The 27,791-nt window shown below is 40.9% G+C and overlaps 1 protein-coding gene and 1 long non-coding RNA gene across 2 annotated transcripts in view; both read right to left on the bottom strand.

Annotated features, from left to right (window-relative positions):
* The window catches only part of LOC146679667 (protein NLRC3-like), a 20,635-nt gene extending 6,863 nt beyond the window's left edge, over window positions 1–13,772 (bottom strand). Inside the window, exons 1-6 of the mRNA XM_085450111.1 lie at window positions 13,476–13,772; window positions 11,527–13,324; window positions 10,152–10,325; window positions 9,765–9,938; window positions 9,415–9,588; window positions 3,933–4,106 (exon numbers count right to left, since the gene is read on the bottom strand). Coding sequence (XP_085306237.1) covers window positions 3,933–4,106; window positions 9,415–9,588; window positions 9,765–9,938; window positions 10,152–10,325; window positions 11,527–13,324; window positions 13,476–13,761 — 2,780 coding nt within the window. The 5' untranslated portion in view covers window positions 13,762–13,772. The remainder of the gene's footprint in view (window positions 1–3,932; window positions 4,107–9,414; window positions 9,589–9,764; window positions 9,939–10,151; window positions 10,326–11,526; window positions 13,325–13,475) is intronic.
* Window positions 13,773–24,596: 10,824 nt separating this feature from the next.
* LOC146679666 (uncharacterized) lies at window positions 24,597–25,938 on the bottom strand. The gene is made up of 3 exons (XR_014918597.1): window positions 25,379–25,938; window positions 25,227–25,287; window positions 24,597–25,116 (listed from the first exon to the last, which is right to left on the bottom strand). It is a non-coding gene; the product is annotated as an uncharacterized LOC146679666 (long non-coding RNA).
* Between the last annotated feature and the right edge of the window lie 1,853 nt (window positions 25,939–27,791).

Below are 27,791 nucleotides of genomic sequence, written 5' to 3'. Positions count from 1 at the left end.
ACGGATGATCATCTTCAAGACATACTGAGGGTCGCAACTGCTTCCTCCCTCAGGCCAAATCTGGCTCGGCTATGCGAGAGGAAACGCTGCCAGGTCTCTAGCAGCAAGGAGTAGGCAAGAGAAGCCATGTTCAGAAGAACAGTTCATTTTCTACAGTGTTCCATTCATGTTCAGAAGAAGGTTATAGAACTGTTAATACAGACATTTCAATCTAAACACAGCAGATATAGAAGACTGAAAGAAAAACACAAGTTCACTGACTAAAAATATCTTATTATTATTTTATTTATGTATTACAGATTGATTTTTTTTCTTATTAATTCTTAATTTGTTTATTCATTTTTCATATTTTGTGTTAAAAAATAAAAATAAAGAGATTTGAGAAGATTGGAATTTTTTAACCATGCCTTTCTTGTGGAAAACCTAATGCGGCCCAGCCTCACCCAGACTCTGCCTGCAGCGGCCCCCAGCTAAATTGAGTTTGAGACCTCTGTCCTACACCATAAATCAGTAAGAGAGGGTACGACCTCTCTCATGGCCCCAAGTGGTGTGTGCATGCCAGAGCACTCTGGAAGGCACACAGAGTCTTTACAGACTACTCAGGATCAAACCTCTATCATCATGCAATCGATTATACAACTCTAAGCATATATGAGTAAATATTTCTAAGCATAAATGACAATCAACAATATAAACCTGGTTTTAATAACAGAATTCATTTGTTTCTCAAACGAGAAAGAGCTATCGAGAAACACTCCTAAATCTTTAGTTCTGAACTTTTCCAGTGGGCCAAGGTCAACATTATCTGCTAATGCTAAATAGGCTGCCGTTATTAACTAATGCTAATTTGACATGAATTAGCTAACACTTACTTTTTTTAACAATGTGAGTAGCTAATGCTAACACTATTTCCCTTAACTTTATAACAATGTGAACGGCTAATGCTAACACTCTTTTTCCTAGCATTACAACATCTGAGCTGCTAATGCTAAGTAGGCTGCCATTAGCACCTACGTCTAATTTAAGGCAAATACGCATTAGACCCTAATGCTCATATCGTTTTCCTTTGCTTTATAACAATATGAGCAGCTACTGCTAAATAGCATTAGCTAATAACAGCAGTCTAATTTAATGCAAGTTAGCCTCATTTGCATTACAACGATGTGAGGAATTAACGCTAAGTATGCTGCCATTAGTGGCTAATTCTAATTAGGGGTGAATAAATATTACCAGCTAATGCTAATATCGTATTCTCTTCCCTTTTAACAATGTGAGCAGCTAGTGCTAGGTAGGCTGATGCTAGCAGCTAATGCTAAAGCTAATTTAATGTGAATTAGCATCACATTAGTGAGGAGTTAATGCTAAGTAGACTGCCATTAGCAGGTAATGCTAATTTTAGGTGAATAGGAATTGGCAGATAATGCTAATACCATATTTTCTTGCTTTATAACAATGTGACCAGCTAATGCTATGTAGGTTGCCGTTATTAGCTAATACTAATTTGAGGTGAATTAGCATTATCCCCTTATGCTAACAATGTTTTTTCTTACTTTTTAACAATACAAGTAGCTAATGTGAACACTTTTTTTTTTATTCAATTCTAATTTTTCCCTTGCGATGTGAAGAGTTAATGCTAAATAGGATGCCATTAGTGGCTAATTCTAATTTTAGATGAGAAAGCATTAGAAGCTAATGCTAATACCATATTTTCTTGCTTTATATCAATATTAGTAGGTAATGCTAAGTACGTAGCCATTATTAGCTAATGCTAATTTAGGTGAATTAGCATTATCCACTAATGCTAACACTGTTTTTGCCAACTCTTTTCCCTTGCATTATAACAATATGAGCAGCTAATACTAAGAAGGCTGCCATTATTAGGTAATGCTAATTATTATGTGTGTTAGCATTATCCGCTGCTGCTAGCAATGTTTTATCTTACCTTTTAACAATATCAGCAGCTAATGCTAACACTACTTTAATTTCAGTTAAACCTACTTAGCATTAATTAACTTCATTTAGCATTAAGAAGTTTTTGCTATAGGCTACCATTAGTGGCTAATGCTAATTTTAGGTGAATAATGTGAGCAGCTACTGCTAAGAACGCTGGTTATTAGGTAATGCTAATTTGATGCGAGTTAGCATTACCCGATAATGCTAACACTTTTCCCTTCCCTTTTAATAATGTGAGCAACTAGTGCTAAGTAGGCTGATGTTAGCAGCTAATGCTAATTTGATGTGAATTAGCATTGTATTAGTGAGGAGGTAATGTTAAGTAGATTGCCATTAGTCGCTAATGCTAATTTTAGGTAAATAGAAATTGGCCGCTAATGCTCATACCATATTTTCTTGCCTTATAACAATGTGACCAGCTAATGCTAAGCAGGTGCCATTATTAGCTAATACTAATTTGAGATGAATTAGCATTATCCGCTTATGCTAACAATGTTTTTTCTTACTTTTTAACAATACGCCATTAGTGGCTAATTCTAATTTTAGATGAAAAAGGATTAACAGCTAATGCTCATACTGTTTGCTTTGTAAGAATGACAGCAGCTAATGATATGAAGTCTACCGTTATTAACTAATGCTAATTTGATGAGAATTAGCATTATCCGATAATGGTAACTCTTTTCCCCTGCATTATAACAATGTCAGGAGTTAATGCTAAGTAGACTGCCATTAGGGGCTAACTCTAATTAGGGGTGAATAATTATTAGCAGCTAATACTAATACCGTTTTCTCTTTTTCCTTATAACAACTTGAGCAGCTAATGCTAATTTGATGCGAATTAGCATTATATTAGTGAGCAGTTAATGCTAAGTAGGCTGCCATTATTAACTAATACTACGTTGACGTGAATTAGCATTATGCGCTACTGCTAATACTGTTTTCTCTTACTTATTAAAAATGATAGTAGCTAATACTAATACTCTTTTCCGTTGGGTAACAACAAAGTGAGGAATTAATGCTAAGTTGGCTGCTTTTAGCGGCTTATTCTAATTAGGGGTGAATAATTATTAGCAGCAAATGCTAATACCGTTTTCTCTTTCCTTATAACAATATGAGCAGTTAATGCTAATTTGATGTAAATTAGCATTATATTAGTGAGGAGTTAATGCTAAGTAGGCTGCCATTAGCAGCTAAAGGTAATTTGAGGTGAATAAGCACTAGTAGCTAATGCCAATACCCTTTTCTCTTGTGTTATAATGATGTGAAACGTTAATATTGTTCTCAAACAACAGAATGAGAATGAAATATTGATTCTAACAGGGCCCATAAACAGCATTAGCTTAGCATCATTAGCTTATCAGAGTCTCCATCATGGTCACACAAATCCTTAGCGGAGCAAAGTGGCCTACTTAGCAATAGCTGCTGTAGAAAGCAAAGGGAAAACAGTATTAGCATTAGCTGCTAAATGTGCACTTGAGAACAAATCTATTGTGAATTCAGCCGTGAATGTAGTGTTTCCAGTAAGCTTCCATTTCCAAATGTTAGCTGCTCCTGTCTGCCTCTTTGTCACACACACAGACTGAAATGATTCACAGCCTTGTTTCATCCTTCTGTCAGTGTCACTGACTGTCACTGTGACTGTGGACATACAGCATGGGAAACACACACATGGCTGATACTTGTATCTAAAGTTACAAAATGTTGTCTCTGTCCAAATATTACCTAACTGTAAGTCTACTTTTAATGAAACTCTCAACATGACTTATCAGTTATCATTAATGTTCCTGCAAACAGACTCCTTGAAGACCCCCTACATAAATATCCATGTACTATCCAGCTAGACTAGTGTGTCTGTCCCTGAAAATATTCCTGCATGTGTGATTGTTCATGTCTCATCTGCAGGAAACAAACAGGAAGTGAGTAAAGGACACAGGAAATGTTTCCAGCTCTTCCTCCTATATCAGACATTCTCTCCATACCTGAGAGTGTCCAGTCTCCAGCCTGGATCCTTCAGTCCAGCCGACAGAAGCTTCATTCCTGAGAGACCTGGATGATTGTAGCTCAGATCCAGCTCTCTCAGAAGGGAGGGGTTGGAGCTCAGAGCTGAGGCCAGAGAAGTACAGCCTTCCTCTGTGATCAGACAGCCTGACAGACTGCAGACACACAAAACAACAATCCATCTGTTATCCATCTCTATAGCAGCATAACTAAGGGATGGTTCAGGGTCACCTGATCCAGCTCGAAGCTTTATCAAAAAGGAAAGTTTGAAGCTGATCTTCAAAGTAGAGAGGGTGTCTGTCTCCTGAACTCAAACTGGGAGCTGCTTCCACACCCAGTCCAACATAGCCAGGCTTTCTTTGCTGCTTTGACAAAACCTCAAATCCCAGTCAGAGATGGTGAGCATCATCACAGTGATGATCATTTCTCTGTTAACCCAGGCTTTCTGCTTCAGGATCTGTGCACGCTCACAGAACAAGGAGACCTTTAAACATAATTTCACTAAATGGATGGACTGAGCTCAGCCTACAGATGAACTGGATAAATAAAGATTTGACCTCAGTGTGCTCAGTGTTCCTGTCTATTCCTAACATATTCCTAACATGATAGCTGCACTTTAGAGCTCTAAAACTGGAACTGACACATATTTAAACTCCACATGTTACTCAGTACATTCAGTTCTGACACTCGCCCACAGTCCAACAAAGGAAACATGGAGATCACATCAGTTTGTCACCAAAGTCTAATTATTCCAGAGGGCAGTGTTGATACAACTAAAGTTATTTTTAAGCAAAGTTGAGTTTTTTATTGTCGCAGTACTTCATGTCTGAAGTATCACTTAAATGCATTACACGCTGTTGATGGCAGCAAACAAACCACCCAAACAAACAGAGGTGGGAGGCTTGGGCAGACTACGTAGGATCAGCTTGTGGGAGGAGTCAGGATAAAACCAAAGAAAGACAAGCTAACAAACACCACAGTGAAGTGAGTAGCTACAAACTGCAGGCCGATTAGTGTTGTTGAAGAAGTCGGTCTGAGGAACGTTCTTAGGATCAACAAATGACCGCATGTATGAGCCTCCCTCAAGACGCACCATCACAAGAAGAACACATGAGCTGTAGAAAAAGGAGAGACTATGAAAGCCACGGCGTTACAACGTGCACCAGCTGTTGGTCTCTCTGGAGACTACTGGGCGTGGCTGGGTAACCATGGTTACTTGGGAGTTACAGTACATGATATTAATGAAGAGTGGGAGCTGCGTTCTATAGCAAACAATTTGTTATGAGGTAATCAGCTGATCTTAGTTTAACCGGAAGCCCTTCACAATAATTGCAATGCCTTTATTTTGTACAACTACCATCAGTTCGTCTGTACTGATGGTAACTTAAAGTCACACTAATGTCGTTTAGTTTCTATAGTTTATGTAGTGGAAGTATACTACAGTACCCTGATCACTGATAGGACAGATTTATGTAGATATACACCTTTGTGTTTAACATTACTGCATTATAGTGCTGTGATCTTTGACCTTATCAATGGTTATGTTAGCTATACCGACGTATGCATATAACTGGATATGTATCTTATCTATTCATCTTATTTGTCATGTATTTGTATTGTGTACTTCCTTTTTGTAAGAAACCACACACATGATCACAGCCGCAAGAATCAATCAGTGAAAGAATAAAGTGTCTCAAACCAAACCTTAAGCTCTTTATTCCACATGCTGGGATCATTTGGCCTTCAGTGGTGTTCTGGCTGACACACCGGAGTGACCAGAGTGCTAAAGAGTGAATCGGACACACCAGTGTCATCTCTGATATCTCCACTACATTTAATCGTCCTTCAGCTTGTGGCTGCCGTTAGCTGGTCTGCTAGTTAGCTGATTTGCTATTTAGCCGGTGTGCTAGTTAGCCAGTGTGCTAGTTAGCCGGTTCGCTAGTCAGCTGGTGTGCTGACCAGCGAACCAGTAGGTTACAAGATGAGCTTGTCTGTCTGATGAGCCAGCTCTCTCTGTCTTGGTCATTTTGTCCTTGGGCAAAACCTAACCTACCACTACAACTGTAGCTTACCTCCACCAGTGTGTGAATGTGAGAGTGAATGAATACAGGGAGTGCAGAATTATTAGGCAAATGAGTATTTTGTCCACATCATCCTCTTCATGCATGTTGTCTTACTCCAAGCTGTATAGGCTCGAAAGCCTACTACCAATTAAGCATATTAGGTGATGTGCATCTCTGTAATGAGAAGGGGTGTGGTCTAATGACATCAACACCCTATATCAGGTGTGCATAATTATTAGGCAACGTCCTTTCCTTTGGCAAAATGGGTCAAAAGAAGGACTTGACAGGCTCAGAAAAGTCAAAAATAGTGAGATATCTTGCAGAGGGATGCAGCAGTCTCAAAATTGCAAAGCTTCTGAAGCGTGATCATCGAACAATCAAGCGTTTCATTCAAAATAGTCAACAGGGTCGCAAGAAGCGTGTGGAAAAACCAAGGCGCCAAATAACTGCCCATGAACTGAGAAAAGTCAAGCGTGCAGCTGCCAAGATGCCACTTGCCACCAGTTTGGCCATATTTTGGAGCTGCAACATCACTGGAGTGCCCAAGAGAACAAGGTGTGCAATACTCAGAGACATGGCCAAGGTAAGAAAGGCTGAAAGACGACCACCACTGAACAAGACACACAAGCTGAAACGTCAAGACTGGGCCAAGAAATATCTCAAGACTGGTTTTTCTAAGGTTTTATGGACTGATGAAATGAGAGTGAGTCTTGATGGGCCAGATGGATGGGCCCGTGGCTGGATTGGTAAAGGGCAGAGAGCTCCAGTCCCACTCAGACGCCAGCAAGGTGGAGGTGGAGTACTGGTTTGGGCTGGTATCATCAAAGATGAGCTTGTGGGGCCTTTTCGGGTTGAGGATGGAGTCAAGCTCAACTCCCAGTCCTACTGCCAGTTTCTGGAAGACACCTTCTTCAAGCAGTGGTACAGGAAGAAGTCTGCATCCTTCAAGAAAAACATGATTTTCATGCAGGACAATGCTCCATCACACGCGTCCAAGTACTCCACAGCGTGGCTGGCAAGAAAGGGTATAAAAGAAGAAAAACTAATGACATGGCCTCCTTGTTCACCTGATCTGAACCCCATTGAGAACCTGTGGTCCATCATCAAATGTGAGATTTACAAGGAGGGAAAACAGTACACCTCTCTGAACAGTGTCTGGGAGGCTGTGGTTGCTGCTGCACGCAATGTTGATGGTGAACAGATCAAAACACTGACAGAATCCATGGATGGCAGGCTTTTGAGTGTCCTTGCAAAGAAAGGTGGCTATATTGGTCGCTGATTTGTTTTTGTTTTGTTTTTGAATGTCAGAAATGTATATTTGTGAATGTGGAGATGTTATATTGGTGTCACTGGTAAAAATAAATAATTGAAACGAGTATATATTTGTTTTTTGTTAAGTTGCCTAATAATTCTGCACAGTAATAGTCACCTGCACACACAGATATCCCCCTAAAATAGCTCAAACTAAAAACAAACTAAAAACTACTTCCAAAAACATTCAGCTTTGATATTAATGAGTTTTTTGGGTTCATTGAGAACATGGTTGTTGTTCAATAATAAAATTATTCCTCAAAAATACAACTTGCCTAATAATTCTGCACTCCCTGTAGTGGGATTGTAAAGGGTCTTTGAGGGTCTCGAAAAGCGCTATATAAATGCAATCCATTATTATTATTAAGAGCATCTTTAGGCCTGACTGTGCTCATCCTTCCTCCAACCTCTCCTTACCAAAGATAACAACTACATCAGTATTAGCTCAATAACAATTTCTGCAATTCAATTGTGGACATTCATTTTTAAACCTTGTGTAAAACGATAAAACCTCAAAGTCTGAGCATTATTCTTTGTGCAAACAGCTCTTGCAGGTTCCCCCGGACTTAGGTTATTTTTATTATTTAATTACTTTCCTTTAAGCAGCTGTTCAGGCTACTAAACTCATCCCAGAAATAACAAGTGACACCATTAATAGTAGAGGTGGGAATCACCATACAACTCGCGATACGATATTATCACAATACTTAACGCACGATACGATATTATTGCGATTTTTTAAAATATTTTGCGATATTTAAATTCTGCACATAAAGGTAAACTTTATCAATATTCATTTTATCTAATATCAAAGTCTCACACTCAGTCTTTCTCTCATTTCAGTCAGTTTTATTGTTGAAAAACTGAACGGTTTGTATTACAGTCTAGTCCAACTTAACTGAATGCAACCATCTGGTACAATTATAGCTATTCTGAACTATGCAATTTATGAAAACTATGCAGCCCCTTCAGCAACTGAAGAATTTGAAAGTAAATTTAAAAAAATATATAATTTTACATTAAATAAAAAAGTTTCAAACTTAATTAAAATTAAACATGTCTTAAATTAAAATAAGTAAACTGTCATGTTTATTGCTGCCAAAAAAAAAGTTAAACACATTTGGACAGTGAAGGAATGTCAGGATTGTTGCTCAGAAAAAGGATCAACATGCTCTGAAGTCAACATGCTCTGACTCCAGAGCATGTTGACTTCAGAGAAAAAATTGTTTGTAACAAAATATCGATTTCTGCTGTCCCTGTATCGATACATTATTAGCAAACAAAATATCACGATACTACACAGTATCGATTTTTTCCCCCACCCCTAATTAATAGTGGAGCTAACTTTAACAGGTGAAACTGATTTGACCTATAAGGCTACTGCAGTTACTTCTTATCAGGTTTAGTAGGGAAGACATCTGGATGAGGTAGTTAGTAGTATGTAGTTAGTACCGGGCGACTCCCCTCCCCCACATCGGCACCAGAACCCTGTATTATCTACAGGGTAAGACTGCCTGTTTTATCAAACTATGGCCATTACTACTGTGATCATTTGCAGCCCAGTGTGCCGCTCTCTCTGCTGGGATGAACCACTGGAGCTCACCCAGTCATCCCTTTCTTTCTCTCAAGAAGAAGTGAAATAAATATATTTATTATGTTACGAGTCTAATATTCTTCAAATCAAACTGTAATGAATAAATCAAGCAAGAAGATTTGGTGGCTCCACGTGTTGTAGAAGAAAAGATAAACATCTCATTTTGAGAAATCAGCCTTTAAAATTAAGTACTGTGAATAAAAAACAAACAGCGAGCCAATCAGCAGTCGCCAATATCCTCCTAATTTCATTCACAAAGAAATCAAATATATATATTATGGGCCCAAAGGAGCTTAAATCTTTAAATTAGGCAGTGCATGAAGTATTTTTTTAAATAAACAGAGACATGACTATAACAACTTTTAGTAATTCAGAGTCCAATTATCCACTCAAATGTGAATAAAAGTTCACTTGACAGCTGTAAAAGTTACCTGTTTATACAATAATATAAATCACATTTCAAATGATCATCTGTGGAAAAGTTTGAATCCTGACCTGAGAGTTTCCACTGCACACTGTGAACTCTTTAGTCCAGCGGACAGAAGCTTCACTCCTGAATCCTGCAGGTCAGAGTTACTCAGGTCCAGCTCTCTCAGACTGGAGGACTGGGAGCTGAGGACTGAGCACAGAGCTTCACAGCTTCTCTCTGACAGGTTACAGCCACTCAGTCTGAAAAATAAAAGACAATCTATAAAACAAGTACTCATGTAGAGTTTGTTAATACATTTCACAACATTAAATGTTGACTTTCTATTTTTAAAGGAAACATAAACATACTAAGATACAACATCATATGTATGAACTTTAATTAATAATTCTAAAAACTAAATGTTTTCTGATCTGACCTCAGAGTATTCAGTTTACAGTTTAAACGTTGTAGTCCAGCAGACAGAAGCTTCACTCCTGAATCCTGCAGCTTTCTGATACTCAGGTCCAGCTCTGTCAGACTAGAGGACTGCGAGCTGAGAACTGAGGACAGAGCTTCACAGTTTTCCTCTGAGAGTTCACAGATGTTAAGTCTGAAGATAAAAACATGAATAAAGATTGTTGTTAAAGTGTAATCAGGGTGCAATAGCTTATTGTCTTGTGCTGAGCAGGTTAGTATAAGTTTACCTTAACTTGGAAATGAATAAAAATGCTATGAAACAAGGATAACTGGATAAAGACATAAACAAAAACAAACATCAAACACATAAACAAACAGAACTAAACAGAATACAAATTGATCTGACCTCAGAACATTCAGTTTGGCATGTGGACTCTCCACTGCAGCAGACAGAAGCTTTACTGCTGAAGCCTTCAGGCTGTCGGTACTCAGGTCCAGCTCTCTCAGACTACAGGACTGGGAGCTGACCACTGACAACAAATTTTCACAGCCTTTCTCTGAGACGTTACAGCTGCTCAGTCTGTGAGAGAAAGGAAAAAAACAAAAAAAAAAACAAAAAAAAAACAAACAATATATGTGATCAAATTAAATTTGTTTATATGTTGAACCCTTTTTTTTTTTAATTTATTTAAACCTATGAGACTGTGAGTGCTACCAGTCCAGTGCACATGATTGGTACCTTGATGGTACCTTGCTCAGGGGTACCACAAGGTAACTATTCGGTGGATTCGACCCCTGACCTTATGATCATGGGGCGACCACTCTGCCTACTGAGCTAATAATTCTGTGTACACTGTCATACAATATTAACTAAAACAATTATTTTAGAAAATTTTAGTAATTCAATAATCATGCTCATTACCTGTGTATTGTGAATAACACTTGATTTTAAACACTAGCTGTATAAAACTCTTCCTGTTAAAGGTGTGTATAAAGGAGATGAGCTGAAATGCAGACTTCATGGAGAATGTTTGCTGTCAGCATATATCAAAGACAAAGCAGAGATCCATCCAGTCTCTTCCACTAAGCCCACAGAGGGACAGACAACCACTCTCACTCACACCTGCATGAAGTTTAGATCACCAGGTAACCTAACTGCATGTCTGTGGACAGTGGGAAGAAACTGTAGAGGACCCAGAGTGAACCCACTGTAATTCTGTGATAACACTGGTTATGGAAGCCTTACAGTTACATATGGTTACTGACAAGAAACACGACCTTAGAGGCAATTTCAGTAATGAAGACCGAGTTTCTCCCTCCATACAGGATGAAAACATGACAGCACAGCAGAGATTTATATTTAAAAAGGGAGGGTGTGCACTGAAAGTGAGATACAAACTTGAACTTAAATTATGAACATCAGAAAAAGATGTAGGTGAAGTCTGGCAGGTGAAGTTTGTGCTTTAGAATAAAACAACCAAACTCCTGGAGTTGGAGACAAATGAACAAGCTGAGGATAATAAACCTGTCAGAGGGGCTGAAGCATCAGAGCTCATGTTCTTATAGGCTGGGTCTGGATTGTCCTTTGATAAGAGTTACAGAACAAAGTGTGTTTTAGAAATGCTGGAGTGAAACATTAAAACTACCATATATTTACCGAGTGACTGATGATCATTTAATTCACTATTTTTAAAAAAATGTTACAGTGCTCTTTGAACTCAGCATTTCTGATTTATTTCCCATGATTTTAACAATGAAGCGATGACAACATGTTTACTCACAGAGCTTTGTTGGAGGCTTTGACCACTGGCAGCATTCTCAGAAGAGCCTTCTCTGAAGCAGAGTATTTCTTGAAGTCAAACTCATCCAGATCTTCTTCTGATGACAGTAAGATGAAGGTCAGAGCTGAGCACTGAGCAGGGGACAGTTTGCCTGTGGAGAGACTTCCTGAAGTCCTGTATTGTTGGATCTCCTCCACTAGAGAACGATCATTCAGTTCATTCAGACAGTGGATCAGATTGATGCTTTTCTCTGCAGACAGATTCTCACTGAGCTTCTTCTTGATGTACTGGACTGTTTCCTGATTGGTCTGTGAGTTACTTCCTGTTTGTGTCATCAGGGCTCGTAAGAGAGTCTGATTGGTCTGCAGTGAAAGACCCAGAAGGAAGCGGAGGAACAAGTCCAGGTGTCCATTTGGACTCTGTAAGGCCTTGTCCACAGCACTCTGGTAGAAGTGTTTCTTTGCAGAATCTCCTGTTTCAGACTTCTGGGAGGTTGTTTGTTGTTGTTCCAGCAGATTGAGTCCAGAGTTGATGAAGGTCAGATGGACATGAAGAGCAGCCAGAAACTCCTGAACACTCAGATGGATGAAGCAGAACACCTTGTCCTGGTACAGTCCTCTCTCCTCTTTAAAGATCTGTGTGAACACTCCTGAGTACACTGAGGCTGCTCTGATATCGATGCCACACTCTGTCAGGTCTGATTCATAGAAGATCAGGTTTCCTTTCTGCAGCTGATCCAAAGCCAGTTTTCCCAGAGACTCCATCATCTTCCTGCTCTCTGGACTCCAGTGTGGATCTGTCTCAGCTCCTCCATCATACTTGACCTTCTTCACTTTGGCCTGAACCACCAGGAAGTGGATGTACATCTCAGTCAGGGTCTTGGGCAGCTGTCCTCCCTCTCTGGTTTCCAGCACATCCTCCAGAACTGTAGCAGTGATCCAGCAGAAGACTGGGATGTGGCACATGATGTGGAGGCTTCGTGATGTCTTGATGTGGGAGATGATCCTGCTGGCCTGCTCCTCATCTCTGAACCTCTTCCTGAAGTACTCCTCCTTCTGTGGGTCAGTGAACCCGCTGACCTCTGTCACCATGCCAACACAGTCAGGAGGGATCTGATTGGCTGCTGCAGGTCGTGTGGTTATCCAGAGGCGAGCAGAGGGAAGCAGTTTCCCCCTGATGAGGTTTATCAGCAGCACATCCACTGAGGTGGACTTTCTAGGGTCAGTTAGGATTGTAGTTTTGTGGAAGTCCAGAGGAAGTCGACACTCATCCAGACCATCAAAGATGAACACAACCTGGAAGTCTTCAAAGCTGCAGATTCCTGCTTCTTTGGTTTCAGTAAAGAAGTGATGAACAAGTCCCACCAAGCTGAACTTTTCCTCTTTCAGCACATTCAGCTCTCTGAAAGTGAATGGAAATATGAACTGGATGTCCTGGTTGGCTTTGTCTTCAGCCCAGTCCAGGCTGTATTTCTGTGTTAAGACTGTTTTCCCAATGCCAGCCACTCCCTTTGTCAGCACTGTTCTGATTGGTTCGTCTCTTCCAGGTGAGGCTTTAAAGATGTCTTCTTGTCTGATGGTTGTTTCTGGTCTGTCTGGTTTCCTGGATGCTGTTTCAATCTGTCTGACCTCATGTTCATCATTGACCTCTGCAGTCCCTCCCTCTGTGATGTAGAGCTCTGTGTAGATCTGATTCAGGAGGGTTGGGTTTCCTGCTTTAGCGATGCCCTCAAACACACACTGGAACTTCTTCTTCAGCTTAGACTTAAGGTTACGATGACAAACAGCAGCTGGAAGTTCTGAATAATAATAATAAAAATACAACTTTAACAATCATATTTTACAAAATGCTGATGACAATTTCTGACCCACTGAGAAATGACTGAACACACTGGTGTCACAAGTGTCTCATTTATCCAGCAGCTTAAATCTTTAGATAAATCCTCTTACGTCTCTGCAGACGGTCAGCCAGCTCCTCCTGCTTCATTCTCCTCAGGAAGTCCACTGTGATCTTCACAAATGCCTCTCTGCTGTTTCTCCTCTGCTCATCATCCTCCCTCTGAAACTCCAAGCACTGGGGCTTATTTGGATTCAGAGCCTTCTGGATCTTCTTCAGCTCGTTCTTCACAAAAGTGATGATGTTGTCCTCCAGCAGCTGGAACAGAATATTTATGAATGACCCACCACTCTGAACTTTAGTCCACACAACATCCACTTCTTTACCATCAAGGGGCATATCATCCACGAACTCTTTACCAATTATAGGTTTGACTTTATCTGATTAACTGAGACTTTGTCCACAACTCCATGATCCCAAAACGTTGATTCTGTTCATATGAATGCAGCGATTTCAGTGGGAGAAACATTTCACTGGTGTTCAGAGCTGAACTACCAACAGGTTGATGATCAAAGCCAGAAACTTGGAGATGTTTCAGGTGACTGAGTTGATCGTACAGACAACTGGTCTTAAAGGTTCACTCTGTTTACGCATACAGATCAGTATTTAAGGTTTGACTCTCATCATCCACTGGAGCACAAACTGGGCGTCATCAGGACACTACAACACAGAACAAACACCATCCCCACAGACACAGCAGCCAGCGAAGCAGAAGAACTTCACATCAAGAAGGTCCTGAGTAAATGTGAACGCTGGTTTGAGGGCGGAGTCAAGGAGGCCATTTATGTGAAAAGGAAAGACCATCTCTGAATGAAGGAGGGGCCTAAGGGTACAACTGTCACCATCTTACATGCTGTGATTGCAGCCATTCCCCAGCTCTCTGTGAACTGGACTCATGACCATTGATCAACAACCATTGATCAATGGTCCTGACAATATGCGTACCAATGATCAATGAACTGACCTCCCAGCCCATTGTTCCTTCAGTGGGCTGGTTTCAGTCATACAAATGTCCTGTTTATGAGATTGAAACCTGCAGTCAGCTGAGACTGAAGAAGTCACCTGATGATGATGAAACGTTTCTCCCACTGAAAACATCCAGATGAACAGAATCAAGCTTTTTGGGATTTACGTACCTGGATGATTGAGCATCAAGACACAACTCTGTGACTTTTCTCAGATGAATAAATCCTCTCCTCCAGCTTTGTTTACATCTACCAGCCCTGTGGCGCTGCCCAGGGAAATAATCTATGTGAGAGGTGGAAAGTCATACAGGTGTCTGCTCCTGCCTTCAGTTATTTTATCTACTGTGTGTCAACTGGCTGAACCTCCTCCAACTGTCTACTGTCTCCCTAAACTCAACAATGACTTAGTGATCTATCCATTCTCTGACCAAAGACATCCTGCTGCAGGAGGTTAACATAGCAGCCAATGATGATCCCACTCACTGTGAACAACACATTTGGACCTGATTTGCTGCTCTGGTTTACACGTGAACTTCCACTGCTGCTGTCACCAACTTGAGAGGCTCTACAGAAAAACTGGACTTGTCCATAAAAATCATAAACTACATTATAAGGACAGCATTGCTCAATCAACTCTAATTACTACTGACATGTTATCTCTTCTAACTAAGGTACAGACACTCAAACTTGCTGCTTTCAGTGAGAAGTCAAATGTCTGAATATGAGCTGGAAGCTGCTGAGAGTCCTCCTCCTTCCCGTGGGGTTTACTTTCTCTACTACTTTCACTATAAACACGCCCCTTTCATGCACCTGCAGAGGGCCACCAGCAGATGGGGCTGTCTTAAACAAATCCACTTGGATAGTTAGCTGTAGATGACTTTATCAGTATGATTGTAGGACTTTGAGTTATTCTTTAGATTTATTTAAACTCTTATATTGTGCACAAGTGTTGAGCGACCCATAATTTCTCTGTACTTTTCATAAGAGCAGCCAGACTTTCAGCTGGTTTTTGTTTTTTAAGAGCTCAAAGTTTTTGAAGAAACAGTTATTCAGCTTCATTCCCACTGATCTCGACTACAAACTGTTTCACTTTGGTTTCTGTTTAAAGCCTCGATGTTTAAAACGTTTCCCTGTGATCACATTTGCACCGTCTGATTTCAAAGTTTGTTTTCTTTTGGTCATTTAGTCCACAGAGTCCTTGGTGTTCTGAAAGGGACCTATAAATAAATGCATTATTATTAATAATAAAGTAGTTGTTGTACATGTACAGACCATAAATATGGAGTCCAGCTGTGTTTGATGCTGCTGGGCAGACTGACCACTGGGAACCTCTGAGCTCTGCTGCTCCACTCTGTGGAGGAACCATGAAGGATCAGATCAACACAGGATAAAGATCCAGGAGTTTCTGCTCAAATAACTTCATCTGAATCAAGTCTGTCAAGTTTTAAACTCTCAGATTGTGAACATATCAGTAATTTTCAGTCTGTTTTCATGGACGTCCTTTCAGTGGTGATGTCAGGGATGATTTTGAAGAAGCTCATCAAACTGAACCATCAGCAGATCACTGCTCCAAAACCAGAACATGATCCGAGTCTCCCTCCACCACCAGAACACCAGCTTTACTAACGTGGTAGATCAGTGTAGTACAGATCAATAACTGATGAGTCATTTGATCAAAATCACTGAGTGCTTCACGTCTGACCCTCTGATGCTTCTGTAGACATTTTGCATATTTAATGAATGTCTGACAGTTTTACATTCATTCTATGAACACAGTGGAAATGTTGTGTTATAGTCTCCATGTTGTTTCCAGCATCATAAATTCTTAAGTTCAGAAAATTAGATTCTTTCTTCACAGCTGAAAAACAACAACATTTATTCTCTATTGAAATCTGCATCGTCCACTCCAAAGGTCACAATCTGAAGGTAACATCTGGTTTTGTTCCCTGTGGTTAACTCTGAGCATCAGTATGGTGGGATTTATCCACTACATCCACACCACTGTGGTTCAGTGTTGTCCTGATGGAGTAACAGCAGCCAGTATGATCCAGGCTTTAGCTGCTGGGTCTCTGTGTGACCTCTCAGACTGTTTAACAGATCAGACACAAAGAGAATCAGAGCAGCTCTGTTCTTTAAAGACAAACATGAACCCACTCAGGTCACACTTTCCCCACAGATATGAGCATCACTGTCCTCAAACAGCAAATGACCAAGTCGAACATTTGGATCTTTTCTCTTTCATTGTTTTCTTTTTAATGAATCTTTGTAACAATCTGAGGATGTTTCAGGTCATATTTATCCAGGAAACACAAACATGTAAAGGAGTCATCACAGCTCTCTGACCTCGTTGCTCCAGGTTCACCACTGAAGTTTGGAACGTCGCCTTTGGACCGGTCACTCCTCACAGACGGACAGCTGGACCCTGCAGACTGTGACCTCTGACCTCTGCAGACACAAACATGATTGAAGCAGCTGTGATCACACAGACTGCAGATAATGCAGCTGTTTCCTGTCAGTAACATCCTCTTAGATTAGAGTTCAGCTTTTTACAGGAAAACTGGACAAAACTGATTTTTGTTACAAACTCATTTTCATTTCCTCTCAGCTCACAAACACAGTCAGACAATCAACCAGAGTCAACACTGATTATAATGTCAGTGCAGAATTATTTCTGTTACTCAGTGAGTTCAGCTCTCTGACCTCGTTGCTCCAGGTTCACCACTGAAGTCTGGATTTAGAGGTTTGGACCCGTCACTCCTCACAGACGGACAGCTGGACCCTGCAGACTCTGCTCTGTCCTCCTCTTCCTCCATCATCATCTTCAGTCAGTCTGAGAGGTAAACCACAAACACTCAGTGAGTTCACATTAACAGGAGGAACTGAGTTACAGTCGCTGACCTCTGACCTGTCATGTGACCATGAAACCAGGTCAATATGTCTGTAGGTTCAGTCATCCAGGTCATGTGATCTAAGGAGCTTGGAGAGAAAAGAGACGTCTTTAAGTTTCTGGAAGACGTTTCATCTGAGAAGCTTCTTCAGCTCTAAAACCAAACGGTGGAGAGTCCCAGATATTTAAACCTGAGAGGGAAAGAAAGCATGTCGCTGACCCACCACTGATGTTATTTCAAGGAGGAAACTGAGAGCCTTTGCACCAGGAGCACAAACATCAGCTCCAGCAATGATCCACTGATGTGTTTTTATTCCATGTATGAATGTTGTTATTGACAGAGATGACGTTTGTGTGTCAGTGATGCAGTGACTGTTGTTGTTACCTGTACAGGCTGGTTAGACTCTATGAAACAGATCATACAGATCTCTGCATGTTAGAAGAGACTATTAAAGGTCATGAATGAGACAAAGGCAGGGAGGCGTCCTTTACAGCTAAACAGCAGAGTGAGAGAACAGCCAGCACCTCTACATTTATCACATTATACAGCACATGTATGATACTGACAGGGATGAGAAGAATTTAGTGATTCTGATCCCATCATTGATATTACTTATTGATTCTCAGTAGCTCTGCTCTGACAGTCACCACCATCACTGAGCAGCATATCAAAGACATTTGTGCACATTAACTGCATGTTGTGGCTCAAATGTTTGTGCATGTTGGAGGCATTTCCTCTTTGTTGTGATCAGTGTTGGTCATTACTCAAAACAGTCATTATTACACATATTACACAGAACACTTTGATTAAAAGTAATGGAGTACGTTACTTCATTACTCCTCATAACATTACTTTGATGTTACTGTGTAAAATGAACAAATGAGCATGTAACAACATAAAGCTGAGGTACAGCCCCACACACCAACACAGATCCTGATGAGGTCACGTGATGTTTCTCTGAGTGTTTATGAACACAAATCAAAGATGAAACAGCACAAAGACACTTCAAAGTGATTCTACTGTAGAAACATGAACAGGTAGAAACCTGCAGCCTGACTGCTCATCACTTTGTTACCTGTTCAAGTTCAGCAGCAGCAGCTCACTTTATCATTGTGAAAACAAAAATGTCAAAAACCATTGCTATTCTCTATAAAACAAAGCATGTCCTGAACAAAAAATCATTATACACACTTTATTGTACTCTGTTGCTTCCATATATGACTTACTGTCTGGAGATATGGGCTAATGCATATAAAACGAACACTCTTCCTATTTTCAAGTTACAAAAAAGAGCTATAAGAATTATAAACCAATCAAACTATATAGAACCAACTAACATTTTGTTTATTAATCTGAATACCCTGAAATTTTATGATTTAGTTGAATATAAAATGGCACAGATAATGTATAAAGCACAAAATAACTTGCTTTGCCCCAGTACTCAGAAGCTGTTCAAAGCCAGAGAGAGTCAATATGACTTAAGGGGAAGAGATTTCTTTAAAAAAAAACAAGATAAGGACAAATATAAAGCAGAGATGTGTTTCTGTTAGAGGAGGTAACCTGTGGAATAGTTCTGACAGGGATTTAAAAAGGTGTAGTTCATTTTCCTTGTTTAAAAACATGTTTAAAAATAGAGTATTAGAAAAATATATAAATCAAGAATGAAAAGAGCAAAAAAAAAAAAAAACAACCTCTTGATTCTTTTGCTTTGATGTAGTTACTTATCTAAGGTGGAAAGTTTTTTTTTTCTTGTTTGTTTGTTTGGTTTTTGCTTTGTTTTCTTATTTGCTTCAGGCCCTGTGTACAGGAGCTGCATGCAAAAAGATATTTTGTGAAAAGGGTTGGCGTAATAAGCAAATGCTTCAGCCAATACCTTTTGATTAGCCTTGTTTCATGCTTACTTGGTTTATGGTCGATTTTTGTTCTGTTTTCACTGAGATATTTGAATGCTAATCAATAAAATCAAAATCAAATCACGGTGCTGGTCTGGGGTCAGTGTTTACTCAGCTTTAACTCACTCTGGGTTCTAGGTTAGCTTAGCGTTAGCTTAGCGTTAGCATGCTGTGTGGCTAGCTCAGCGTCAGAGCTCTGCAGGTGTCTCGTGTGTAAATATTAATCACAGTGACAGTAAAGGAGGTAAAGGGCTGTGACGTCATCACGTACGCTGCGTCCTCTGTGGGCTCTGAGTGAACTCAAAGTACAAACTACAAGTACACAAACACGAACGTAGCTCAGAGTGGCGGACACACTCGGCCTCGTTGGTCCAGCTGTGAGTCCGTTACCGTGAACTATGGAGCGGCAGATTTGTGCTGAACTAAGCTGCACACAGCTGATGTTAGCCAGGAAACATTACACACTGACTTTAATGGAGAGACCGGAAATACAAACACACACAGTTTGTTGTGTGAAGAAATCAAACACGAGCTGAACAAACAGTAAAGTTCCTAAAGACAAACTGTTAAAGGAGGAAACAAAGCAAACTTACAGTTTCTTCACACACCAACAACAAGCTCCACTCCACGAAGTTCAGGAAGTGAAAGAAAACTTTGAGCAGGAAGGAAACACCCAAAGAGACGTTTGAGGACAATCAGGAGCATCGGGACACTGTGCTGCGTTCAGGTGCACCTCGGAAACTCCAAACCTCTGGCAGGCTGTGATTTATTTCTGCTGGTTTTCCTGTTTGAAGCACAAACATCCGTCATCAATTTGTTGTTGTTCTTCCTGCAGCGTTTAAATATTTCAGCACTGAACTGATGTTTCTTCAAAGCTCATTTCAACCTGTTGAAGTCATGAATGAAAGTGCAGACTGAGAGTGGATCACATGATGTTTGAGGTGTGTCATGTGACATGTTCAGTATTGTCACACATGTCTAGATTGTCCCTGATATCATAACTGCTCAAACACTGATGATTATATTTGAAGAATTATTCCTGATGGCAGCAAAGTTTGAATGGAGCTCTCTGTCTGTGCTGATTTGTCGCCCTCTGGAGGTCAAAGCACAAACTGCATGATGTCACTGTAACCACCACAGAGACAGGAAGTGTTTTTATGACTGAAACACTGAAATGATGCTAACGGCTGTCGTTAGGCTCACTGACAGCAGTGCTGATGTGTTCATGTCAAACACTGGCTCAGGTCAGACTCCTTCATCCTTCTCCAGCGTGAGGCCGCCCTCAGACCCACAGGAGCTCTGACCTTTGACCTCCTGACCCTAACATTTTAGTCTTGTTGCATCCTTAAATGCAAATCCATCCAAACTGTAGCCGAGCAAAAGAAGCTGGAAGTTGTTCTATGAATGATGTTGTTGAAGGAGCTTGGAAAGAAAAGCGTCTGGACTTCTTTAAGTTGCTTGAAGAGGGACATGGACGTCTTAACGCCCACTCACATCCTGGGACATTTGATCACAGGAAATCACATGATGGGGTGGGGCTAGATCTCACAATGGGTTCACCCAAAACCTTGGCTGATTGAGACCCACACCCGTTCTCACACCGTGGCTCGTGTGATTAGGTAGAGGATCAACAGGGGCTCCGTGTCCCTGAATTTAAACTGAATCTAAACACACCGTGCACAATGCCAAGTTAGATAATGGTTAAAAGAACAAGATAAGAATAAATAAAAAGATAAAATAAGGATAAAAAATAACTTAAAAAAATAAAATAAAAAGATAAATAACTGCAAATAAGTACAAATAAGTAACTGAAGACACGTGTGGTCTGCAGATGTCGATGTACATGGATGTACATGGAGTTTAATGTGCAAAATGAACTTAGTGTGCAAAGTGACCTGATGTGCAAACTGCAGTTTGAGGTCGGTCAGCTGTTCAGGAGTCTGATAGCAGTGGGGAAGATGGAGTTGTTGAGTCTGGATGTTCTACATTTCACACTTCTGAACCTTCGTCTCGAGGGCAGAGGTGTGTCTCTCCTCTGGACTCTGTGATGGTAGCTGCTCTGCAGAGAGGGCAGCGGGGTCCTGATGATCTTCTCCACAGTTGTTATCACTCTCTGCAGGCGTTTGCGGTTTGCAGTAGTGCTGCCGTACCATGCAGTGATGCAGCTGTCAGGCTGCTCTCCACAGTGCAGCTGTAGAACCTGCTGAGGATCTTGGCCAACATACCAAATTTCCTCAGCCTCCTCAGGAAATACAGCAGCTGCTGAGCCTTCTTGACCAGCTGTGTGAGTTTGAGTCCCTCACTGACTCAAACTCCTTCAGTGACACTTGCAGCCTTGCAGATTAGTTTGCTGATCCTGATGCATCTCTGGAGCTGATGCTGTCCCCCAGCAGACAACAACAACATAGATGCTCTCACTAGTCCACTTTACCCTCTAATCACATCTCTGACATCTGCAGGTTGCTCCATAGAGACTCTTGTGCAATGCCAGGTGTTTGTGTTTGTCTGTAGGTACACATTAGATATGACCATAGACGCACACACACAAGTGAACACAGCAGCACAGATGGTTTCCACCTGCTTCCCTCTTTCTTCACACAACTGTGAGGATGATGAAGAGGTTTCAGGACGAGGTGGTCAGCAAGCACAGGATAAAGCAGGGCCATGAAACTCTCTGGTGCAGCAGATGTTTAATCAGACTCAGCTTTAGGCTTCTTTTCCCACCTGGCAGCAAAGTAACAGCTTCACTAATGTGAACAGTCACAATGTTAAACGTTTCTATATCTTCATATATTTTTATCTGTTGATGCTGCAGAATAAAGTCTGTTAACAGAGTGCAGGATGTGTAGAGCAGGTCCAGCTCTCCCTTTACTGTGTCCACTTTCATCAGCCCCTGTGAAGTGACACAGAGTGCATGTGTGTCTGTCAGCTGTTGTTTATTGTGAAGGATGGAACAAATGAACACACACTTTTAGAGAAATCTGAAAAAGCAACACGTGCTTGGGCTCCTTCTGTGCTCGTCTTCATTAATGCTGATCTTTCTTTCCTGTTTGTTCTTTGGCACAAGCTTCAGTCTTTTCTCCCAGGGCTCCTTCACACTTAGAAACACACCTACATTCATTTATACACAAACATCATGAAACAAAGGCTTTGTAAAAGAGGACACGAGATCCTCTCTGAACAGCACATTCATATCAAACACAGGACTGAACAGGATATACTGAGTCTGTGCTGTTTTCATTGTTACTTGCTGAGTATTTTTCCAGTGTTTGAAATGTGACTCAAGTCTGATTCTTCTACTGTGTGTGAACTCTAAGCAGCTGCATTAAACAGCTGCTTTTCAAACCAGGCTCAATCCTATGACTCTGTGAATGTAAACTTTTGTCACCTGCATGAATAACAATCCTTGATCTAGTCAGGACTGCAGTGCTCCTGTGATCCCAGCTTATAGATGGAGGCTAGCATGAGAGGCTCACCAGCTAAAGCAGCACACCTGGGTCTCCCAGCCTATTAAAAGCAGCCCTTTGCTTCACCTGCTTCACTAAACATTATTATTATTATTTAAGCAGAGTGGTGTGATTGATGTAGGCATTGCTGTGTGACAGGAGGACTTTTCTTGAAACAGCTCGTGTGACGTGAGCTGACGTAAAAACAGTGATGTTAGCTTGATTCTCTTGGCTAAAACTATTTTAAAAAGAGGGTCAATCATGCAAATCTGCCAATAGAAGCCAAAGTTACAGCCCCTCAGAGTTTAAAGAGAAAAGGCCCGTTTCCAACACTCGGTTGTGCAAAGGGAAACAGGCCCACAGTGCCTGAGTGTGTGGGTAATTCTTCAAATAATATTCAAAAGCAAACATTTTTAAGCATGTAAATAAAATTCAATCATTTCTGCTCTTCAATACCTAAGAAATGAAAACTGGCAGATGGTCCCAAAATGTGAAACGCCTGGCTATCTGTGCATTTAGTGCTGCAAGTTTTCAGTGTTTACCTTCAGAAGCATAAATCTCTGCACAGATAATGTTCATATGTGGATTCCTGGTTTTCTGCAGTTAATTGTGACCCAAAGCGTATTTTTAAAGTGGTTCCAGGCAATAAAGCCTAAAAATAAATACATCTACTTCCTTTTTCTGTGTTCCAGCCTCAGTGACTCTGACACAGTGCTGTAATATTTACACCTCTGATGAAAACAGAGTTTGTAGTTGCAGAAATACTCGACTCATTTTGGGCATTTACGAGCAGGAACCTCAGAAAGCCCCTCGCTGCTTCACTGGTTAAGAAGCAAAGCAAACATTAGTTCACAGTGATGTTAATTAAGGCCCAAAGTTTAGGAACGAACGTCAGCACTTCACTAATGAATGTAATGCTGATTCATGGGCTTGTTTTGTAATGTGCATGTTGTGCGTTGCTATTTCCCATATTCTTTGGCACTGATAGATGAAGCGTCTCAGGCAGGACCGAGGCTGCCAGCTGCTGACAGTGAGCAGGGAGAGAGCAGCAGAAGCTGGGCAAGAGCAGGGCACCTTCAGCCCCCTTCATCAGTCAGAAATCATTTGGGTGTCTGTGTGAAATGTCTGATTTTTAAAATCTTTTTGTAGACATATTTATTAAATGTTTAACAATTATATAGAAGAAAGACAATGTAAAGAACAAAACATGACAAAACAAAAATGAGTTGAAGTTATGAACTGTTTCTGAGAGACAAATAACACCAGGATCCTTTTTGTGTAGCTGACAGCTGGTAACTGTGCAGGGGCGGGTCTAGCAAAGTGTTGCCAGGGGGGCAGGTAGGGCATTAACAGGGAGAGGGGGGCACAAAGAAATACTTTTCTTTCTTGTTCTCATTTAAAATGTCTCACTTTTAATAAATAATTATCTGAATCTTACAACAAACGTTTTCATCTGATGTAAAATGTATAGAAATCCATTATTGTACATAGTCATTTTTTAGGGTCCCATCATAATTTCTTCAGAAGTAAGTACTGCATATGATGCCAGTGTTTCCCACATTTTCTAGATTCTGCACCAGTACTGTGTGTAAAATGCATCAAAAAGTCAGTTTGATTCTTTCTCAGCTGTCTTTCTGTCTCCTTTCACTTTTTAAAGGTTGCCATGTTAGAAAACATATTTTGCCCTGCCGTGCTGTTTATTGATGTGGCAAATGAAAGGTTTATGAAAATATATCTAAATCTGTCATCAGTAATCAGCAATGATCATGTCTCACCTCTAGTCTCTGTCTTAATGTCAGGTTTCCACCGTGTGTTGTAGATGTTCAGGAGGTTAACTCGACCAACAGTCTACTTCCTGTTTAGAATACCAGGACAGGGAGGATGGTGCAGGTTTAAGTTTATTAGACTGATGCATGTATACCAACAAGACAGCGTCCATCACCGTGACAACAGCGTTTGTTTTCATTCAAAGGCTTTATGGTTTTTCCTTTAATACCTGGGGGGCCGGTCTCCAGTCAAAATGCCCGGGACCATTTTTTGTCCCAGTCCAGCCCTGGTGTCAGATCTGCATGCAGTGTCAATGAGACGATCAACAACAGATCAGACAAAACACTCAGGCGGACACTCCTCTGTAGAAGGAAACATGGAAAGTGTGAGGTAATCAGTGCACAACATCACTTTGTATTTCAGGCTGTTTTTATATAGAACTTCAGCACCAATGTAAAAGTTCTGGTTTTAGGAAGATGAAGAACATTTTCAGGAAGGATGCCGTCTGCAAGCAGAGCTGCTTGAACCTCAGCGCTGAGGTCCAGACTACTTCCTGTGAAGCCACGTGATGTAAATCTGCTGCTGTAACTTCACAGTTTACTGAAGCTAAATGCAACGTTACCATATAATCTGTTTTCAACAAAGGTTTCACTCCGTCCGGTGTTGATGGAATGATTCAGGCCGTACTCGTCAGGCTTCCCGTCGACCACACGCATTTCAGTCACAAACCCCGTGACTGACAACAAGGGAAACAGCAGAAGAAAAGATGTGAAAAATACTGGATGATGATGATGGAGGATTAACCGCGGTGGCTAAACTGTTTCCTGTCTTTGTGGGCGTACTCACAGGGAAGTTTCCAGGCACGTCAGTCTTGGTGGCTAAAGTCTCCATTTTCCAACATGTATCGCTACAGGTGCAAAGACACAACATTAATCATCAGTGTAAATATTTTAATGCTGTCCAAACGGTGTTTGCTTTGTCTGTCCTCTCGCACTCACAGAGGAAACGAGGACGCCACCTTCAACCCATCTTCAGTTGGCTCAACCATGGCCGGACTTCCTGTTGGCTTTGTGACAGCAAACCACTTGAAATGAGAGCAAACTGCAGTCAAGCAGCACTTACAGCAACCTGTGGACACGCAAATGGAAAGCACTGAGAATCATACAGAAGCATAAGAGCTGTTTATTGTAACACGTGTGTGTGTGTGTGTGTGTGTGTGTGTGTGTGTGTGTGTGTGTGTGTGTGTGTGCACATTAATAACACACTGATGTATGTTAGTTTGATTTATGCTATATCTGAGAAAACAACTGCAGAATTTTACATCAAAGTTTCCAAAGCTGATGTTTTGTTGTTCACTCTGTTTTATATTCATATAGTTTGTTGTTTTTAAATCAGTGGACAAAATAAATATTATCTCACAAAATCCAGGGTGAAACATAACCAAATAACCTAAATGGTGAAGTCATTATAGAAGTACATGTTGCAAAGGTCAGCCTCCTGTATAGACTGCTAAACTGTCTGGGGGGGCCCTGCCTGTCCTCGTTGGATAAGCTCCACCCCTTTTCCATAAGACAGAGACATTTGTATGAAAATAGATGGGCAGTAAAATAAAAAATAAAAAATATTATGGATGACTCTGTAAATCAAAGTCCGCCTGAGGCAGAAGCAGAAACCATGAGGAGCACAGCACCACTCCCAGAAGGGCACGAAGTGAAGCCATAGCTGCTGAAGAGTGAAGACGTGATGATGGAGGAGATCACAGATGAAGATCTGCTGCCTGCTGACTCTTTATATAGAAGAGTGAGACTATCTCCCCACCAACAGCTGCACTTATACAAACCCCAGGTGCTGGGATGGCTTTGAACATGTGACATTTTCTGCAAACACATGGACAGTTTCATAAGCACAAAGATTATTCCTGCAGCGGCAGAATCGTATCCACTGTGTGAGAGGTGAACGTCAGACAGTTCTTAGAAAATGTAGTTTCTCTTTAAGCTTTTAACGTCTCTTTTACCCCCATTTGTCTAAAACTACTTGACAGCCCTTCATGTCAGAGGTTTATTACCTGTGCAGGATGGAGCACATGGTCTCAGTCAGGCTGGACACGATCACTCCTACAGGAAGTAAATGTGATTTTATTTCACCTGTGAAATGATGAAAAACAGCAGAATAGCTCACGCTAACAAACGGGTGTTGAAATGTTTCATTTTCTGCTGTTTCACAGGTCAAAAAGGGCGTCGAAGCAAACTGAAGCTGAGCTGCTGCTGCTGTTGTAGTGCAGCATCTGCTGTGTGCTTCATCAGAGAACCTTCTGTACACAGCAGACAGAGGCTGCTGCCACTGAAGTCCATCTGCTAGAGAGCTTTAAACACTGGTTATTGAAGTGGCTTTGATGATACTGATACACAGTCTTTGCTGCTGTCACAGGACAGGGATCCACCAGGGAGTAGTTGTCAGGATAAAGAGCCTTCGCTTCTCTAAATATAAACTGGATACTTGTAGGAAACTTTGGGAAGCAGCATTTTTCCTCATATCGTCTAAACTGAAGTTAGCTCAGGTGCTTCTTCCATACTTGCTCTGCAGAAAGCCAAAGAGTTTGGAGCTCTGCAAACATTTGCAGCACAGCTGGATGTTTGTAACTTTGGTCACCTCTGTATCATCCCTCAGATTCTTTCTGCACAGCTTTGAAACCACGACAGCACGAGTGATGCTGAGGAGACGTCCAGTTTAAACAGACCTTTATTCCTGGAACACAAACACATGAAGTGATGCTGCTAAAGAAGAACATTTAATCGCACTAATGAATCAAGCATCTGTTTGTCTGTCAGTCTGTCAACAGTTCCTCTGATCGACTTCAGACTTGGTGGGTATTTTGTTTTTGCAGCGGTCAAAGTCGATCAGCGTGTTGCTTTGTCTGCTGTAAATCTGCCTGTACAAAGGGAAACATGCATGTTTTAGATGCAAACTCACAACATGGCTGCATTTTTGTGATTATGTGTATTTTATATTGATTTATTCTATTATGTTTTGTATATGAATCTTTACAAGTGTGTCGATACAAAGGCTTGATTAAAACAAAGGTCTCAGCTGTGCTGTTAGGGATGCTCTCATATTTGTTTCAAATGTAATAAATCAAAGGATTTCAGGCTTTTCATCCTTTTTATTTGTTTGGTTCTAACAGCAGCTGGATAAAAACATGCAGGTGATGAATATAATTGTGTGATATTATGAGCATTGTGAATAAAGAAAGAGCAGAGATAGTAAAAAGGAAACAGGTGATGGACGTGAGATTTTCAGAACAAAAGCTCCTCAGTGAGACGATCACCTGGACACAAGGTCAGGCAGCTGGGACTCATCTAGAGAGCAAAATGGAAAAGTGATCTGTGCAGAACATCACTGTTGATTGCAGTT

This window comes from Copadichromis virginalis, unplaced genomic scaffold (assembly GCF_057382275.1).
Source record: "Copadichromis virginalis isolate Kocher_CV1m ecotype Utaka unplaced genomic scaffold, C_Virginalis_male_GT1.1 unmapped_scaffold_1, whole genome shotgun sequence".
Classification (NCBI taxonomy): Eukaryota; Metazoa; Chordata; class Actinopteri; order Cichliformes; family Cichlidae; genus Copadichromis; species Copadichromis virginalis.
The sequence above is the reverse complement of the archived record's forward strand: the minus strand, read 5'-3'. Positions and strand labels throughout refer to the sequence as shown.